Genomic DNA, 21111 nt, shown 5'->3' on the forward strand with positions numbered 1-21111 from the left:
GTGCCAATGACCAGATGATCCTGTTCAAACAGCTTGATTCATGCGTTTCCACCTAAGACGGGATTTCTTCCCTTCGGCGTACGCTATTGCCTAACAAGGAGCTGCAGCGGTTAACAATATCCATCCACAAGGCTGAAATTTGACTTGACACAAGAGATCTGTAATGATCTCATTACGATCAATAAGGAGGAAGGGTCTGCGTGCAGGTGGTTTTCCATAATGCAGCTCACCTTTGGCCTTGCACACTCTGCTCATTGGGGTCATCTGATAGCCATCGAGGCACTCACAGGCGAGGCTGCCGTTGGTGTGAACGCACAGCTGGTCACAAACGTCCTTCTCCAGACACGTGTCCACTTCTAGGGGACAAAACGTGGGAGCAGAGAGAGACAGATATAGTTATGATGCACATCCACCTCCTCCAAAAACATTTTTATGGAGTTAATGCGTTGTCATCACGGGCATAATGCCGCATTCCAAAAAAAGGTGACATTTACGACCAGGGTCTAAGTAGGGATGGGTGATATGGCCTAAAACCTACATCACAATAAATGTTGCAGCCTCCTGCGATAACTATGTACATATCACCATACATTATTTGGCATATTAACAATATAACCATTTTAAAGCGGGTTACAAAGACTCCCAATTCAGCTCCTGCCTTTGCGTTAATATATTGTATTTTTTTTCAAAAGTATTATTCATATACAGTACAGGCCAAAAGTTTGGACACACCTTCTCATTCAATGCGTTTTCTTTATTTTCATGACTATTTACATTGTAGATTGTCACTGAAGGCATCAAAACTATGAATGAACACATTTGGAGTTATGTACTTAACAAAAAAGGTGAAATAACTGAAAACATGTTTTATATTCTAGTTTCTTCAAAATAGCCACCCTTTGCTCTGATTACTGCTTTGCACACTCTTGGCATTCTCTCAGTGAGCTTCCAGAGGTAGTCTCCTGAAATGGTTTTCACTTCACAGGTTTGCTTGAAGCTCATGGAGAGAATGCCAAGAGTGTGCAAAGCAGTAATCAGAGCAAAGGGTGGCTATTTTGAAGAAACTATGTAGAATATAAAACATGTTTTCAGTTATTTCAAATTTTTTTGTTAAGTACATAACTCCACATGTGTTCATTGATAGTGTAGATGTCTTCAGTGACAATATACAATGTAAATAGTCATGAAAATAAAGAAAACACATTGAATGAGAAGGTGTGTCCAAACTTTTGGCCTGTAATGTACTTGCAAATTTACCGTTACAGTAGAAGGGATTCATACGACCCCATCCGTGGGGGTATCTCGCATTTGGGGAAGATTAATCATTTGCAATGCAGTCTGCTGAAAATGAAGGAAAGTGGCTCTCTACATAGCAATGACACTGTGGATAAACTTGGAATTGCCACAAAACTAATTTTAAGGTATTTAACACTACTGCTATCTGGCGGCTAAAGTTGATAGTATACGCACCCAATTTGTCACGTTTCATGTATCGGGTAAACCGCGACGAACGGGGCCATATTAATCCCCCTTCCTACTGTAATATCTGGGTACTTTCTGCTGTAACATGGTCCCATCTAGACTTCTGTTAAAATGTAATCAGCACTCAAGATTTGGTTTTCAACCATAATTGTTGCTAAAATAATGCCCTGGTTTTTGTACCCAGCCTTGTATATTGTACAGCCAAATATTGCACGGAATAAACTGGTCCGTTGGGCCGTGGAACCAAACAAGAATTTCCATACGTGTGTGACTGTGCTTTAATTTTTAAAATCGAATACGACTGCAAAACAATCCACCATGGGGCTAAAGAAAGTAGCAAGCATTTTGATAAAGAAGGCAAGAACCAAAAAAACCAACATGACCAGGATATGCTGGAAGTCCTTCGCCCGTCCCATTACGCTTCTTACCGTGTTTGCCAACTAAAGTCTTCAATACAAATACGAGCGATATAATTTGTCATCTGTGTTTATTGTTTAGTGCACAGGATGAGCTGTATAGAAAATGGATGTTTTCTACATGTACACCATGCAGTCAGCTTATATTTAGGGTAGGCTTATGTTTGGTTCAGTGTGGTAATTAGTCAGTCAGGTATCCCAAGACTAAGGCTAAAATCCTCAAACGCTCGTCTTAATCCTTCGCCCTCGGTTTTGCTTGTTCACGTCACGACAGCGGTGTGTCAATTCTCCTTCAAGGTTCAGCCATGGAGTGTATAATTCATGTATTTTTTTCCCCTCCCCATCATATTTGTCATATTAATTGTGGACGCCTATATTTTGAAAATAGTTGCGTAAAGTTGGGAACGGAAGTTCAGTAAATCTGGCAGTGATGGAGAACTGCCATTCCGCCTATGACTTCCTTTACTAAAGCAATGTGAAGTGTTGAGTTTGAACAGTATCAACTAAGTAAAGTATGCGTTGACAACTCACCTTCACAGTGATTATTCCCAACAAGCCTCGTGTGGTCAGGACATTCACAGTGAAAGCCCATCCTTGTGTCCACACAGCGATGAGAACAGCCTCCATTATTGACCAGACACTCGTTCTGCTCTGCAGGGACAAACATGACATCAGCACCGGTTACATTCCAGGAAGCACTTCCTGGCAGAAGCACAGATAAGAGCTGCTAAAAATAAAAACATTTGACTTCTACACTACAGTTTTTTTTTTAAACTTTCCTTTAATAAATGTTGACCAATGTTAAATAACCGTGAGTATAAAAGGTTATTTTCTCTTCGATTTCTCTTCTGATGCTTTGATTATTGTAAGGAAAAGCCCAAAAAGCTATTAAATAAGAGAAATCATCAGGTTTTAATTACCTAAATGTAGAATCAAAGTATTAGAATCAGTTCTTAACAACACTTAACCACTATTCCTATGAAAGTGTCAAACTGCCAATTGCACCATGACTGTAGCGCCCTCTGCTGGCTCTTTTACATGTTAAAATGGCAAGCTTGTCTGCAGGAAATGCAGAGGCCCCCTTGGGAAGCCATGGGGCCCTGAGCAGCATTTTTGAGGCCCACCCATTAAAAAAAAAAAAAGTCAAACTTTGGTAATCAAAATTGATTTTAATTTGATGAATGTTTTGTACTAAAATGAATACATTGGAAATTAATTGTTCAATAATATTTTTTTTGTGTGCAAAATAACAAATTCTACATAATTAAAACATGAATCTACATATCTTTCATTCCTAGTACGAATGTTTACAAGCCGAGCGGGCGCTAACGCCACAGTGCTGTCTGGAGAAATTTTCCATTATATATTTATCAGTGAAAGAGCAGGAGGAGGCTAGGAATCTGTTTGCTGTTGTCATTTTACATGCGCTTTTATTTACCCTAAAACAGACCCACCATCCCCACGGATTGCGGGGCCCTACGCACGGCGCAGCGGCCCTGAGTATATGTGCCTATAAATTGCTACATTTTCTTTAATACACTTATTACTATGTGAGTAATCACAAAAATATTGAATTAATCATGTACCAATGCAGATTAATCACGCTATTTATTTTGACACATGCTCTCTTACCTTAAACCAGCGTTTCTCAAAGTGTGGGGCGCGCCCCACTGGTGGGGAATAGAGACATGACAGGTGGGGCGCGAGGAACGGGAGGAAATTTCACTTTTATTATTTTTATTTTTTTATTATTATATTCTTTGATTTTTTTTTTACTATGCTTTCATTTTCTATACACACTGGAAATCACTTTGTGATTCTGTCTGTGAAATCCGCTATATAGATAAATGTAAATTACTTATTTTTCCTGTATGCTTTACATTTCTAGGTAGGAGCGAAAGTTTGACAGACAGCAACAGTAACTAATGGGGGCGGGGCTAAGCGGAAGCTTTGTGAATGGCGAGTCACTGTGCGAGGATTTGCTGTTTTGCAAATACATAAAAAATAGAGCCACTGCTGATGAGCTGTTCAAGATAATGGACAGTTTCCTCAAAGAACACGACCTTAAATGGGAAAACTGTGTGGGCTTTTGCTCTGATGGCGTGCATGGCAAAGTCAAGAAACGGGCTGCAGGCTCCAATAAAGAGGGTTGCGCCAAATGCGCATTGGACACAATGTGTCATTCACCGGGAAACACTCGCGTCAAGGCAGCTCAGCCCCGAATTCAATGAGGTTTTAACAGTGGCAGTGTCAAGCCTGCAACCCCGATTTGAAAAGCTGTGCAGTGCAAAACAGGCTCATTGCAGCCACTAATGCTGGAGTACTGTAAAACTCATGTTCACTTGCCATGTCCTCCTTTTTTTGGCAAAGATTGCAAAGTGGCACTTTTATTTTCATTTATTATTGAACTTGATGCAAGTTATTTGATTTATTATTGAACTTGATGCAAGTTATAACACTTTTATTTGATTTATTATTGAACTTGATGCAAGTTATAACACTTTTTTTGATTTATTATTGAACTTGATGCAAGTTATAACACTTTTGTTTTATTTATTATTGAACTTGATGCAAGTTATAACACTTTTGTTTTATTTATTATTAACTTGATGCAAGTTATAACACTTTTGTTTTATTTATTATTGAACTTGATGCAAGTTATTTGATTTATTATTGAACTTGATGCAAGTTATAACACTTTTATTTGATTTATTATTGAACTTGATGCAAGTTATAACACTTTTTTTGATTTATTATTGAACTTGATGCAAGTTATAACCCTTTTTTTGATTTATTATTGAACTTGATGCAAGTTATAACACTTTTGTTTTATTTATTATTGAATTGATGCAAGTTATTTTATTTGATATTGAACTTGATGCAAGTTATACCACAGCTGCACAGTTATTTTATTTATTATTGAACTTGATTTTATTTTATGTTATTGAGTTTGAATGTATAAAACTTGATGTTACTTGATGTTCGATAAATTTGAAAATGTTAAGCTTGGCATTAGCGTTCTGTTGGGGCGATGAGGGAAGGTGGGGCTTGAAAACTCCCCCTTGTCCAAAGTGGGGGATGACAAAAAAAGTTTGAGAACCACTGCCTTAAACGCACTTAAAACGTGTGCCTTAACTGACTTTAGATAAAACCGTTACCAAGTTTTAAGCAAATACATGACGTGCATTCAAGTAAAGCATGTTTGTGTATGAAATTCTGGCAATAAAATTGCATTTGTGTCAAAACATTTTTATTCTTTTAGGTTAATTTAAATTATGTAAGAAAGTAATTTACTGTGATCAATCGCGATTAATCCAAATTCCAAAGTGTGATCAATCGGATTTTAAAAAAAATGTATCACTTGACAGCACTATTAATTACAAATATATTTTTTAAAACACATGAATACATTTGAATATATCTTTGAAAAGTTAATTTATTGCGGTTGTTGTAATTCAAAAAGTCAAACACATTTATTACAGTTTCACCACACTGTGTGACATATTTCAAAAAGGTATTTCGTACCATTTTGACAATTATAGCTTGCAGCTAATGTGCAAAATTTTCCAAGAAAAGTTGAATATTGTAAAGTACAAGTTCCAATCAGCAACTGCAAAAACATCTTAATTAAATGTGATAACATATTAAAAGACATAATTTTATGGATTGTACAAACAAAAAGCGGCCCCCAAATGCATGTCTTACGTTGGATAATTCAGTGTTTTCCACACATTCATTTATTTGTGGCGGCCCGCCACGAAAGAATTACGTCCGCCACAAATAAAAAAAATATTTTTTTTTTTCTCCTGTCCAGCTTTTCAGGCAAATCATATAGTGGATGTAGATGCCCATATAGGCTGTTCAGATTTACTTTACAAAAGAGAAGTATAGGATACTTCTCTTGTTGCCTTATTTGTATTTGACCGCTACTGTTTTCTGTTTATTTGTTACTGACTGTGGCAGGACATCTCTGCCTCTGTTTCACTTTATGTTGCTGGTAAATAATATGGTTGTAGTAGTAGGCTAAAGTTAAATTATTTAGTATGCACTAATTAAAGGGGCAGACCTTTAAGAGCCATTTTAGCTTTTATATTTTATAAGATATATTTTTTGTAAGAACCACAATTAATAAATATATTTTAGTGAATAACTTATTGTTCAAATCTGTATATAAATATGTACATAAAGTGTTGTAATTATATTGTAAAATGGATGGATGGATGGACGTTTAAAACAAAACTGTTATTAATTAGTAAGTATACATTTTTTGAGCCTTTTTAGAGAAAATCATATCATTGTAATAAATTATGCAAAATACTCGATGATGTCATGGTGACCACGCCCATAGCCACGCCCCCACCGCCACAGGTATCTTGGCAGTTTATGGGAAACACTGTAATTGCCTGGTACTCTCAGCAGTTGAGTACATACATTCTCCTTTAGTAGTTTGTGATGCGCTGTGGTTGGATAATAGTTCAGAATGTCAACAAAAATGTAGTGTCGGGCTTTTATTTCATTTTTTCATGTGCAGTCATCCTTCGCCACATCGCGCTTCAAATATTGCAGCTTCACCACGTCGCACATTTTACAGGGTTTTTTTGTCCTAAATTTCCCCTATTTGTAGCTTAAAAATGGCTGAATCAACTAAAAATATAAATACTACTGTGGCCACAAGAGAAGACCAAACCAATTAAAGCGCGCTGTTCAGTATCGTGGCCACGGATTGGCTCAGCCTCAGGCAGCATTACTATGTTGGATTAAAACGGGGGTCAGCAACCCGCGGCTCTCGTGCCGCATGCGGCTCTTTAGCACTGTCCTTCTGGCTCCCCTGGCTTTTTCAAAAAGGGAAAAAGATGGGGGGAAAATATATTTGTTGTTTTATTAATGTTTCTGTAGGGGGACAAACAAAACAAACCTTCCTAATTGTTAGAAATCCCACTGTTTAATATGTTTGTGTTTATGCTTCACTGATGACAGTATTTGGCCAGCGTCATTTTGTCCTACTAATTTTGGCGGTCCTTGAACTCACGTGTTTACGTGTGCAACTTTCTCCGTCGCTGCCACAGAAAGACGTGTTTTATGCCACTCCTTTGTCTCATTTTGTCCACCAAACGTTTTATGCTGTGCGTGAATGCACAAAGGTGTGCTTTGTTGATGTTATTGACTTACGTGGAGTGCTAACAATCCATGCTATTTAGGCTAGCTGGGTGTACATATTGCATCATTATGCCTTGTTTGCAAGTATATTTGAGTTCATTTAATTTCCTTTACTTATGCCCTCTGTGTATTTAATTTATATTTGCATGTCTCATGACACATTACCTGTATGTAATATTGGCTGCATTTCTCATTGCGTGTCATGTTGTTCCAGACCACAGCAAACGTTACCCAGCTTGCAAAGATTGTAATAAATCCATTAGAAGAAGACAGCCGGTCCTTTTCTTTAACTTGGGCACACACATCTATACCTTTAGCAGTTTTACGCCAGTAATTTCCAGGAGTTATCTCAACCTCTGAGACACTAACTTAATGTATTGCCTTCATTATAACACTTACATAAGGCTTTTAGCGGCTCCAGACGGATTCGTTTTTTGTATTTTTGGTCCAATATGGCTCTTTCAACATTTTGGGTTGCCGACCCCTGGATTAAAAGGTGACTAAAGGCTGTTATTTCATGTCCCGAGGGCTCTTATGTTGAAAAATGTATTTAGAATCGTGTAATAATTTTGGTAACACTTTAGTATGGGGAACATATTCACCATGAATTAGTAACTTAACATGCAAATTAGTAACATTTGGCTCTTAATTAGTCATTATGAAGTACTTATCAATGCCTTATTCTGCATGGCCTTATTATACAACCAGTAAGCCATTAACTAAGAGTCTTCCCTCCATAAGCTCAGAATTATTGCTTATTAGTAGAGATGTCCGATAATGGCTTTTTTGCCAATATCCGATATTCCGATATTGTCCAACTCTTAATTATCGATTCCGATATTAACCGATATATACAGTCGTGGAATTAACACTTTATTATGCCTAATTTTGTTGTGATGCCTCGCTGGATGCATTAAACAATGTAGCAAGGTTTTCCAAAATAAATCAACTCAAGTTATGGAAAAAAAATGCCAACATGGCACTGCCATATTTATTATTGAAGTCACAAAGTGCTTTTTTTTTTTTTAACATGCCTCAAAACAGCAGCTTGGAATTTGGGACATGGTCTCCCTGAGAGAGCATGAGGAGGTTGAGGTGGGCGGGGTAGTTGGGGGGTGGGGGTAGTGTCCTGGAAGAGTTAGTGCTGCAAGGGTTTCTGGGTATTTGTTCTGTTGTGTTTATGTTGTGTTACGGTGCGGATGTTCTCCCGAAATGTGTTTGTCATTCTTGTTTGGTGTGGGTTCACAGTGTTGCGCATATTTGTAACAGTGTTAAAGTTGTTTATACGGTCACCCTCAGTATGACCTTTATGGCTGTTGACCAAGTATGCATGGCATTCACTTGTGTGTGTGAAAAGCCGTAGATATTATGTGACTGGTCCGGCACGCAAAGGCAGTGCCTTTAAGATTTATTGCCGCTCTGTACTTCTCCCTGCGTCCGTGTACCACTTCGTACAGCGGCGTTTTAAAAAGTCATACGTTTTACTTTTTGAAACAGATACCGATAATTTCCGATATTACATTTATTATTAAAGCATTTATCGGCCGATAATATCGGCAGTCCGATATCGGACATCTCTACTTATTAGTAACCCTAACCCTAACCCCAACCATAACCCTTATATGTTCCCCTAGTGTCCAAATAACTCTAAATTAAGTCGTTCTGACTTAGAATATGGTCCCCATACTAAAGTGTTACCATAATTGTTTAGGCAAAAGCTATGAAAATATTGATTTTTAATTAATAATGAACTATAATCCATTTATCGCGGTCATGCCCGGAATCAATTAACGGCGATAAACGAGGGCCAACCGTCGTTAACTCTCAGTGACTTATTTGTGTGCAGTTTAAAAATAAGTAGTTGCATGTGATTTCCTACCACAGTCGTCCTCGTCGCTGCCGTCGGCGCAGTCAGCTTTGTTGTCGCACCTCCAGCTGTGGAGGACGCAATGGCCGTCACCGCACTCAAACTCCGACTCTGGACAGGAAGAAGCGCTCTGAGGATGCGGCGGTGTCGAAACACACAACTCCCGGCGCTCGTCCCGCCCGTCTTTGCAGTCCACTCGGCCGTCACACAGCGCGCTGGCCCGCAGGCAGCCGTCGGCCCGGCCACAGGAGATGAAGCCGGCGGGGCAGCTCGGACAGGAACCCTCGTCGCTCCCGTCGCCACAGTCGTCCACGCCGTTACACGCCCAGCGGGAAGGGATGCATCTTCTGCTGCCGCGGCAGGAGAACTCGTCCTTCTTACACCACGGCTGACCTGAAGGAAGTCACACTTGAATACACTTTGGCCTAACAAAAACAAAGTCCAATTTTAACACAAGCCGTGACCAGAATAACTTATAAATAAATGATAAATGGGTTATACTTGTATAGCGCTTTTCTACCATCAAGGTACTCAAAGCGCTTTGACAGTATTTCCACATTCACCCATTCACACACACATTCACACACTGATGGCGGGAGCTGCCATGCAAGGTGCTAACCAGCAGCCATCAGGAGCAAGGGTGAAGTGTCTTGCCCAAGGACACATCGGACGTGACTAGGATGGTAGAAGGTGGGGATTGAACCCCAGTAACCAGCAACCCTCCGATTGCTGGCACGGCCACTCTACCAAATTCGCCACGCCGCCCCTAACTTGACACACATTTGCATGACAAAGCAGAATTCACAAAGTTAAAAATCCATAAAATGTACAAAAAAAATGTTTATTCACACACTTTCATTTCCCAAATCAATGTTTATAGAGGATATACAATACAAGCAGTAAAAGAAGACAGCACCATCTGCTGGAGCACAATTTTGGTATAAGTCGGGGGTCGCGGATCTTGAGCGGCGCCCTGGTGGCTCCACGGAGCTTTTTCAAAAATGTATGAAAATGGGAAAAAAATGGGGGGAAAATATATTTTTTGTTGTAATATGGTTTCTGTAGGAGGACAAACATGACACAAACCTTCCTAATTGTTAGAAAGCCCACAGTTTAATATGTTTGTGTTTATGCTTCACTGATGACAGTATTTAGCGAGCGCCTTTTTGTCCTACTAATTTCAGCGGCCCTTGACTGTGACTCAACAGTTTGTTTACACGTACAACTTTCTCCGACACTGCCACAGAAAGACGTGCTTTTCGTCACTTCTTTGTCTCATTTTGTCCACCAAACATTTTATACTGTGCGTGAATGCACAAAGGTGAGCTTTGTTGATATTATTGACTTGTTATGGAGTGCTAATCAGGCATATTTGGTCACTGCATGGCTGCAAGTTAATCGATGCTAACATGCTATTGGCGAGCTGTATGTACATATTGCATCATTATTCCTCGTTTGTGGGTATATTTGAGTTAATTTAATTTCCTTTACTTATGTTAATTTATATGTGCATGTGTCATGACAAATTATCTGTACGTAATATTGGCTGCATTTTTTGTAGTTGTTAGTGTACCATCTCCTCATCTCCTGCCAGAATTGGTCTGGTAAACGCCAGATCAGTGGCGAACAAAACGTTTCCACTCAGGGATTTCTTCGAGTCACGCTGTCTGGACTTCATGTGCATAACGGAGACGTGGCTCGGTACCGGTGAGTCCAGCGTTTTCTCCGAACTTCTGCCGGCAGACTGTTGCTATGTTAACTCTCCTCGTGCATCAGGCCGTGGAGGAGGAACGGCGACACTTTATAAAAATGACTATAAATGTAAGCAATGCTTTCCTTCGTCATTTTTTGCCAGCTTTGAATTGACTTTATTTGAGGTGTGTCGCGCTGACGCGGTGATGTGCGCTGTCATTTACCGCCCGCCCAAATACAATAAGGACTTCATCAATGACTTTTCGGACTTTTTAGCAGGAATTATGCCCCGCTATGATCGTGTCCTCATTGTTGGAGATTTTAATATCCATGTATGCTGTCCCGACAAACCACTGGTGAAGGATTTTTTAAACCTTATTGACTCTTTTAATTTGACACAGTTTGTGTCTGGCCCCACATACGGACGTGGTCACACGCTTGATCTTGTCCTTTCATATGGTCTACCTGTGTCTAACTTGGACATTTGTGACAATGTGCTTTCAGACCATATGCCTGTCATATTTGAGGCCAGTTTTAACCGCTTGACAGCTGGAGCGCGCGCTCCTGCGCGTCTCTGTCGAGTTTTTAACCCTTCCACTGCTGGTCAGTTTATTACTGCTTTTAACCAGGTTTTTTTACCCTCTGACTCTGTTTTTTCTAGCACAGAGTCTGTTTTTTCTGACACTGAGAAACTCAATGTATTGTTTGACTCCACCTGTGACACAGTCTTGAACTCAGTGGCTCCTTTAAAAATCAAAAGGGCCAAAACTAAATCAGAACCCTGGTTTAATGAGAGAAGCCGTGCGATCAGACGTGAGTGCCGCAAAGCTGAACGCAGGTGGAAGAAGGACAAGCTTCAGGTGTCACTCCAGATTTTAAAGGACTGTTGGCATCGATATCAGAGCACAGTAAAAGAGGCAAAAAGAGAACATTTGGCAAACATTATTGCCTCAAATAGTCTTGACCCTCGTGTTTTATTCAAAACATTGACTCTGTTCTTAATGCCCCTCAGCCTACATGTTTGGAACCCTCCTCTGAATTGTGCAATGCCTTTTTAAAGTATTTTATTGATAAGATTGCCACAACGAGGGCTCTCATCTCTGTTCCGACCTCTGACCCTTCTGTCCCGTTTAACTACTCTGCTGTTTTTAATCAGTTTGAGCAAGTGACTCTGCGGCAGTTACAAGAGTTAACTAATCATATGAAGCCCTCAGGTTCCCCCCATGATGCTGTCCCTCCTACATTTTTTAAAGAAGTGTTTTCTTGCATAGGGCAGCCTGTTCTTAACATTTTAAATAGCAGTCTGTTTTCTGGTGTGGTTCCTACCAGTTTTAAACACGCCGTGGTTCAACCGCTTTTAAAGAAACCTGGTCTGGACAGTTCAGTTTTAGCCCATTTTAGACCCATTTCTAAGCTGCCTTTTCTCTCAAAAATCTTGGAGAAGATTGTTTTTACCCAGTTAAACACTTTTTTAGAGGACTCTGATATTTTAGAAGTCTTTCAGTCTGGGTTTAAACCCCTCCATAGTACCGAGTCAGCATTAGTAAGGGTTTTTAATGACATCTTTCGAGCAACAGACTTAGGTGATCATGTGATTTTAGTTTTACTCGATCTAACAGCAGCATTTGATACGGTGGACCATAATATTTTAATTAGCCGCCTACAACATCAAGTGGGCATCTGTGGTACTGCCCTGAGATGGCTGAAGTCATATTTGACTAACAGGACCTTCTCTGTAAATGTTGCTGGTTCTGAATCTTCTGTTGCTCCCTTAACATGTGGGGTCCCACAGGGCTCAGTTTTAGGACCACTGCTCTTTTCTATTTATTTACTTCCCCTGGGCTCAATCCTAAGAAAGCATGGTATTTGTTTTCATTGTTACGCTGATGACACACAAATTTATTTTCCGTTAAAGAAAAATCATGCCTCTTCAATACAGCCATTACTTGTTTGTCTTGATGACATCAAGGCTTGGATGGCCTTAAACTTCTTAAACTTCAATGAAAAGAAGACAGAAGTAATAGTGTTTGGACCTAGTGGTACCTGTGAGCTTCCCCCTGTTTACTTTGGCCCCTTGGCTTTGTACGTTAAGCCCATGATCACCAACCTGGGTTTTCGTATTGACAGTGATTTTAAATTGGACCGTCAGATTGGCACAGTGGTGAAAGCCAGCTTTTTTTATTTACGTCAGCTGGCTAAGGTTAAAAACCTTCTTTCTAGGCAACAGTTTGAGATAGTAATCCATGCCTTTATTACATCTCGGCTGGATTACTGTAACGCTTTATATTTTGGAATTAGTCAGTCCTCCCTCTCACGTCTGCAGCTGGTCCAAAATGCAGCTGCCCGACTTTTAACAAACACAAGAAAAAGAGAGCACATTACTCCTGTTTTAGCCTCCCTCCACTGGCTGCCTGTGTCTTTTAGAGTCCATTTTAAAATTATCTTACTTGTTTTTAAATCCTTACATGGTCTTGCCCCACCTTACCTCTCTGAGCTGCTCCACCTCTATGCCCCCACCCGGTCCCTCAGGTCAGCTGATCAGCTGATCCTGGAGGTACCCAAATCCAAGCGTAAGCTCAGGGGGGACAGAGCCTTCTCTGTTGCGGGCCCCAAACTCTGGAATGATCTTCCACTCCATGTGAGACAGGCCCCTTCTTTGGCTATTTTTAAGACCCTTCTTAAAACCCATTTTTATTCACTGGCTTTTAACCCAGGTTGAGACTTTAAACTGTTTTTAACTTTTAACTTTTTTAACTGCTTTTTATCTAACAAAATTGTTCTTAGGGTAATTTTGTATTTGCTTTTTTAATGTGTATTTTACTTCTGTTTAAATTGTATTTTTAGTCTGTCCTTTGCCTTTATTTCTTTGTGGTGTACAGCCCTTTGTTTTTCAACTGTGGTTGTTTTTAAAGGGCTTTATAAATAAAGTTGGTATGGTATGGTATGTTGTTCCAGACAACAGCAAAGATTGTAATAAATCCATTAGAAGAAGACAGCCTGCCGTTTCCTGTACCTTAGGCCATTCAAAGACACTCATTTCCAGGAGTTATCTCACCCTCTGAGAAGTTTTACTAATGTTTTCCAGTGTTGTAAAAATGTGTAGAATAAATATTACATTTCAACATTTCTGTCCACAAAGATTTGCGTCAGCCTGCGACACATAGTCATTTTGATAGTAGGCTAATATAGCTAATTAGCCACTTACATCATGTGTTGTCTTCTTTATAAGACTTATATAAGTCTTTTAATTTTTTGCGGCTCCAGACAGATTACTTTTTTGTATTTTTGGTCCAATATGGCTCTTTCAACATTTTAGGTTGCCGACCCCTGGTATAAGTACTATTAAGGCTGCCGATATTGATAATTTTAGTAATCAACTATCTATTGATTAGTTCGATTTATTGAGAATTGGATAAAACCCTTTATAGCCTACAATGTGTATTTCAGGGAAAATAGTTCACATCGTAAAGACTCAAAATTGCACTTTTAAAGTGTATGAATGAATAAAATAAACCACCATCACTCTAATGTGCACTCCATTATAGCGGCGATGCGGAAACGACCACCGGATATTTAAAGTTTCGGGGTTCCCATGCAGTCAGGATTTCATAAATTCTTATTAGTTACACCAGTGATTCTCAAACTGTGGTACATGTGCCACTAGTGGTACGCGGGCTCCATCTAGTGGTACACCAAAGAATCACTTTTTTAAAATGTTCCTATACTCAAAACAGTTTGACGGTTTAAACTGTGTGTAATGTTGCAGTGGCCAAAAATATGAAATATACTTGTTAAATAAAAACTCTGCCTTGTTTTTAATTAATAATTAGGCCTACTACGCTACTGTATTTTACTTTTGGTCATTATAGTGTTACTTGGAGAGACAAGTTTTTTTATGAGGTGGTACTTGGTGAAAAAAGTTTGAGAACCACAGAGTTACGCTATTAAAAGATGAATCAGAGCATCCGACTAATTGATTTAATCGATTAATCATTGCAGTCCTATGAACGGTATTCAAACTATTCAAATGTGGGTGTCCAAAGTGTGGCCCAAAGGGCTCTTATAGCCCGAAGCTTGTTTTGTCATTAATTAGCATGTGAAATATTGCATGCTAAAAATACAATTCAACTAACTGAAAACCCGTACAAAAGAGTAGATATAATTGTTAAGACGAATAAAAATATTTCAATGTCGGTTTATTTATGGAGCACTTTTTTTTTTAAAGCCACTAATGTCCCACAGTGCTGTACAAATTAAAAAGGTAAAAATAAATTTAAATAATCATAAATACAATCAAGGCTACACAACTACACAGAAAAAAACAACAATCCAAAACATTTTTTTTACAGAAATAAAATAAGGAATGTCCTTAATAAAAATAGTAAAAAGGGTACAAAAAAAATCATAATAAATGTCCAGTACAAATAAGTGTGTTTTTAGTAGATGTGGGTATCTTTGGGAACACCAAAATGTGATTACTATTTAGGGGCTACAATTCGATTATAAAATTACTATTTATGCAGTATGCGCCAGCTGCAGCAGCAGTATGGTCATCATTGTTTTTTGTCCCCCCACCCCCAAATGTATCTCCCTGACGTCAACTTTCTCATCATAACTTATGTTTGTTTCTTGTGTAGACGAAGCAGGAACAATAACGTGTAACAATATATCAACTCTTTATTGCTGAAACGGCACAATTGTCGTTTCCCGCGTAGTTCAGACCTACTTCCTGTTCCGGTCTACAGCGCTAAGCCTTCTGGGTAATGTAGTATATAAACATTTACTAGTTGACATGCATTTTATTCAACCTTTTTAAATCCAGGTAAGACAATTAAGAACAGATTATCATTTGCCATGCTGACCTAGCAAAAAAGCAGCCTTTACATGACCAATGTGTAGGGTTGGGTATCGTTTGAATTCGAACGATTCCGATTCTTTGTTTCGATTCCGATTCCTGACGATTCTCGGTTCCGATTCTTTTAAGAGGCAGGGTAAAAAAAAGTTTAGGATATTTTAAATGAGCTAGCTAACCTACAGTCTTTCTGAATGAAATAGTCTGACATTCTCCATCAATTTTAATTCTATTAACTTTTTATGAACTTTACTATAAATTCCTCACAGGGCTGTTTTCAACTAGAATATAAATATCAAATCTATGAACTTGAATATAAATATTATAAATTATGAATACATTTTCCCAGGGGTACACTTTCCTCAAGAGAGCTTTATTTTTGAAAACCTCATGAAAACACATTTACACATAAGTGTATGATGCTGCAGGAAACCTCATGAAAACACATTTACACATGAGTGTATGATGCTGCAGGAAACCTCATGAAAACACATTTACACACAAGTGTATGATGCTGCAGGAAACCTCATGAAAACACATTTACACACACAAATGTATGATGCTGCAGGAAACCTCATAAAAACACATTTACACACACAAATGTGATGCTGCAGGTACTTAAAAATGTTACAGTGCTCCCACTGATGGGCTAACCTGGTGCAGAAAAGCAAATAAACAATAAGAAACAACTTGCAAAACCCAGTCCAGATTAGCAGCAGGTACAGTATAAAATCAGAGACAGTTCTTGTTTAGGAAAATGACCATATCCGCCTTCTCAGGCAGGATGCGTGAGCGTTCTGGACAGATAGTGTCTCCTGCTGTGGAAAATACACGTTCGCTGGGTGTGGAAGAAGCTTGAACGCATAAATAGGAGAAAGCGAGATATGACAGCAAAGGATAAGTCTTTTGTTGGTTCCACCGGACCACCACCATGAGGCAGGGTCGTCAGACATAAGTATCGGTGGAACGTCCTGGTACATCTGCAGCTCTCTCTCCACTCGTTTCTTGATGGACATGGAGCTCTGTTATTTCGCGGTTATTTCATTTTTTTTTGTAAAGTAAAGCCACACTTTCGACCACCGACGCCCGCTATCCATGCTTGAGCTTGACTGACTCGCTCGGCTATGCTAACACTTCCGGCGGTGGGCGCTTCTTCGTTGGTGTTCAGCGGCTTCTTCTTCCGGTTCGGCGGACATATTTTTTTCCGGTCGGCGGACTGGGTATCGAAAATAGGAATCGAAATTAAAACTTTTGAACGATTCCGGGAGAATCGGAAAGTTAGTCCCCGGTTCCAATCGATACTCGATACTCGATACCCAACCCTACCAATGTGTTGAAGTGTGATGATAATCTCTCATCGTCTCTCATTCACCAACAAAAATGGTGGGGTTGCTTTTTATAATTATAATCATTTATTACTATTATTAGTTATAAATCATTAAAAAATTACATTAATTTGACATTGAGGTCTGAGTATGTGTTTTTACTGCCATCTAAAGCAGGGGTCGGGAACCTTTGTGACTCAAAGAGCCATGAAAGCAAAATATTTGGAAATGTATTTCTGTGAGAGCCATATAATATATTTTAAGACTGAATTCAACTAAATGTGAGTATAATAAGCCTCTAAATGTATTCTTTTAAATAATGTTGTTATAATACTCACCATTAATGTGACTTCTGGTGCTGCACGGAATTGCTGATGGCTTTGTAGTCTGGTTGGTACTTAGTGAGGTTAAGCTTCATGCAGGCGTTGAGGCTTTCATCCGTTAAACGAGATCGTAGGTTGGACTTGATGTTTTTAAGATGTGAAAATGACTGCTCACATGAATACGTAGATCCAAACATGGTCAATACAGCCATACTCACACGCTTCAGTGTGTCGTATGTGACAGGAAGCGCGTTCCAAGTTTTGATAATCAGCTGGTCTTCGGGTTTAAGTTTTTTTTATTTGTATCCACATGTGCTTGCTCGCCAACTCCTCTTTCTGTCGTGCGATTCTTTCCAAATCTTCATTCAGTGACTTGAACTTATTCAACCACATGTCTGAGGCCTTCAGGTCAGCCACTTCTGCTTCAAAATCTCTGAGGGAGACATCAGGAATGTAACTCAGGTCGCCTGTGTTCAGTGAACACTCGTTTGGATCGGTGATGAACTTAAAAAGACGGGTGTGCTCACGAAATTCTCCAAAGCGTGCTTTGAATGACTGTAGGAGACTGGATGTGAAGCCAGCTAGCTGGTGGAGATCAAGGTTTTGAGTGGGCTCACTTGCTGTGCATGCATCTTTAAATTGTCTCAGTTTTTCAAAATGTAGTAAACGACCTGTTTCAAGATCCATGATAAAGAGCTCCAGCTTGTTTGCAAAAGCAAACACGGCGTGTTGAAGGGATAACACTGTATTTCCAGTGCTTTGCATTTTCACGTTGAGCTGGTTCAGATGTTCAGTCATATCCACGAAATAGTAAAACTCAGTTTCGGCTAGCTCAGGATGCTCGATGCCTTTAATTTCAAGGAAAGTCCGGATTTCGTTCAGGCAAGCCGCAAAACGGCTGAGCACCTTCCCTCTTGACAACCAACGCACATTGCTATGCAAAAAGCAGACCGTGATCAGTGTTTCCCACACATTCATTTATTTGTGGCGGCCCGCCACGAAAGAATTATGTCCGCCACAAATTAAAAAAATAAAATAAAACAATTTTTTTTTTTTTTTTTTTGTCCTGTCCAGCTTCTCAGGCAAATCATATAGTTGATGTAGATGCCCATATAGGCTGTTCAGATTTACTTTACAAAAGAGAAGTGTAGGATACTTCTCTTGTTGCCTTAATTGTATTTGACCACTACTGTTTTCTGTTTATTTGTTACTGACTGTGGCAGGACACCTCTGCCTCTGTTTCACTTTATGTTGCTGGTAAATAATATGGTTGTAGTAGTAGGCTAAAGTTGAATTATTTAGTATGCACTAATTAAAGGGGCAGAGCTTTAAGAGACATTTTAGCTTTTATATTTTATAAGATATATTTTTTGTAAGAACCACGATTAATAAATATATTTCAGTGAATAACTTATTGTTCAAATCTGTATATAAATATGTACACAAAGTGTTGTAATTATATTGTAAAATGGATGGATGGATGGACGTTTAAAACAAAACTGTTATTATTAATTAGTAAGTATAAATTTTTTGAGCCTTTTTAGAGAAAATCATATCATTGTAGTAAATTATGCAAATTACTCGATGATGTCATGGTGACCACGCTCATAGCCACGCCCCCACCGCCACAGGTATCTTGGCAGTTTATGGGAAACACTGCGTGATAGTTATTTCCAACTTCATCCAGCAGTGTTTTAAACTGGCGATCATTTAAGGCTCGGGCAACAATAAAGTTGATCACACGAATGACCAGCGACATCACTTCGCCAAGCTGCCCGTCACACATCTGAGCACAAAGTGCCTCCTGGTGTAGAATGCAATGGAAACTTAGGATGGGTCTCTTTTCATGTTCACGGAGAAGCGCCACAAATCCTTTGTTTTTCCCCACCATACACGGAGCACCATCAGTACACACTGAGACAAGTTTATCCATAGGTAGATTTTTTTCATGAGCAAACTCCATGAAAGACTTGAATAAATCTTCACCTCTTGTGGACCCTTTTATTGGCAGAACAGCAAGACTTTCTTCGCGAAGTGTGTCACCAGCAGCATATCTTTAAATCACACTGAACTGCGACAAATGGCTTACGTCTGTTGACTCATCCAAAGCCAGGGAAAAGAACGGTGCTGCATTTATGTCCTTCACTTGCGTTTCCTCCACTTGGTTTGCCATCATGATGGTACGATCATGAACAGTTCTTGCCGACAGAGGCATGTCTTGTATCCGTTTAATTATCTTGTCTTTGTTCGGAAGATCATCAAAAAGTTCATTGGCTACATCCAGCATGAACGTTTTAGCATACTCGCCATCTCTGAATGGTTTTCCGTTCCTCTATTGCTAAAGATCCAGCAAAACTAGCGGAATTATAGTCACCTTGCCGGGTCCATACGCGGAGTTGATGCTGGCTAGCTTGCACCCTGCTCAGTAGCTCTTGGCACGCTTTCTTCCTGCTGCCTCCGCAGGGTATTTTGATGCAAAGGTAGCATGGGGTGTGTCGAAGTGCCGCTTTACATTCGACCGTTTCATCGATGCAATTTTGTCATTGCAAATCAGACACACTGCAGAACCTGCTCTCTCCACAATGGCGAATTCTTCGGTCCATTCGTCCTGAAATGTACGATAATCCTCATCTTTTTTTCTTTTTGCCATCTTCTTCGTCGAAGGGTTAGCTTTGAGCTAATGACCGCGCAGACTGATTCAGAAGGGGGCGTTTACCTGTTTACCCAGCAACGCCCAACGTAGGCTATTATCATCCAATTAAAATAATGGACAATTGCTCCTGCAGCCAACTGCAGCCCTGATCAAGACATGAGCAGTGGAAAATCGAAGGATGGATTCAAACAAGCGATAATATTTTGTTTTATCTGAAAAGCCGAAATCCGCGAGCCAGATGCAATCATCAAAAGAGCCACACCTGGCTCGCGAGCCATAGGTTCCCGACCCCTGATCCAAAGTATACTTTTATGTACCATATTTTCAGAGACTATAAGACGCTACTTTTTTCCAAAGCTTTGCGGCTTATAAAACGGTGCAGCTAATTTATGGATTACTTTTGCCAGCGGCCATAACGTTTTGTATTCTACAAATGTTTTTTATATTGCACCGACAGACACTGAAAAGGTGTGTTATTGTTTGTGTTATGGCGCCATCTTTTGGACAAGTTCCGTCACTGCAAGTGCTGTTGGTTAACAATGTACTTCCTGTTTTGTTTCTTGAACCGGAAGTATTTGTCCATAGCGTTTCTGCTCAAAAGGATTCTTCCTTCATCACTCCAAGCAATGTTTGTAAATTCAACAATATAAATTAAACCATTCATACTTACTAAATCGTACCATGTGAGTTGTCTGTAGGAGTGTTTTCATGCATATTTGTACGCGCTATTGCAATGTAATCAAGTTAGCCTCGTTAGCATTAGCGAATATGCTAACACGTTTACAAGTGTCTGTGTTAGTTTTATTAACCTACAATGGCATTCTTTTTATATTGTCTCAGTTTTGTAAATTTACCAAAACGTCCCTGTGGAGTTATTGAGTCTGTTTAGCTGGTTGGAGAGGTAACTTCCGCAGCTAGCGAGTTCATGATGGTGACTTCGGATTTGTTTAATCGGCCGTTTTGTGCCGTGTGACAGGCACTGCTTGGAAACAATTAAGGTATGTAAATATGGACGAAAAAGTATATATCGATATATTTTTACTTAAACTCGATATTCAATATATTTTTTGGTGAAAGTATACATGTAAAGATATTCATTTTTGAGCAATATTCAGTGAAATCGAAGTGAATGACAACTGTACTGTAAACAGTCAATGGCACTTTTGTTAACCCAGTTAGTCTGGATGGGTATTAACAGCACAGAAAATAAACTGTTTAAGTAGTACAGAATTACATAACATAAATAAAATAGAAAAATATTATTTCTACGTAAAACAAATAACATAGCTTTCTTTGCAAATAATACAAAATGTATCAAACTTGGATAAAAAAAACTTTGTGACT

At 39.2% G+C, this 21111-nt stretch overlaps 1 protein-coding gene across 1 annotated transcript in view; it reads right to left on the reverse strand.

The window, feature by feature from the left end:
- LOC133635196 (low-density lipoprotein receptor-related protein 8-like) overlaps positions 1-21111 on the reverse strand; it is a 71218-nt gene that overhangs the window by 44497 nt on the left and 5610 nt on the right. Inside the window, exons 3-5 of the mRNA XM_062028086.1 lie at positions 8935-9315; positions 2430-2549; positions 231-356 (exon numbers count right to left, since the gene is read on the reverse strand). Of these exons, the coding sequence (XP_061884070.1) occupies positions 231-356; positions 2430-2549; positions 8935-9315 (627 nt within the window). The remainder of the gene's footprint in view (positions 1-230; positions 357-2429; positions 2550-8934; positions 9316-21111) is intronic.

The sequence above is a fragment of the Entelurus aequoreus genome, linkage group LG19 (genome assembly GCF_033978785.1).
Source record: "Entelurus aequoreus isolate RoL-2023_Sb linkage group LG19, RoL_Eaeq_v1.1, whole genome shotgun sequence".
NCBI classification, from domain to species: domain Eukaryota; kingdom Metazoa; phylum Chordata; class Actinopteri; order Syngnathiformes; family Syngnathidae; genus Entelurus; species Entelurus aequoreus.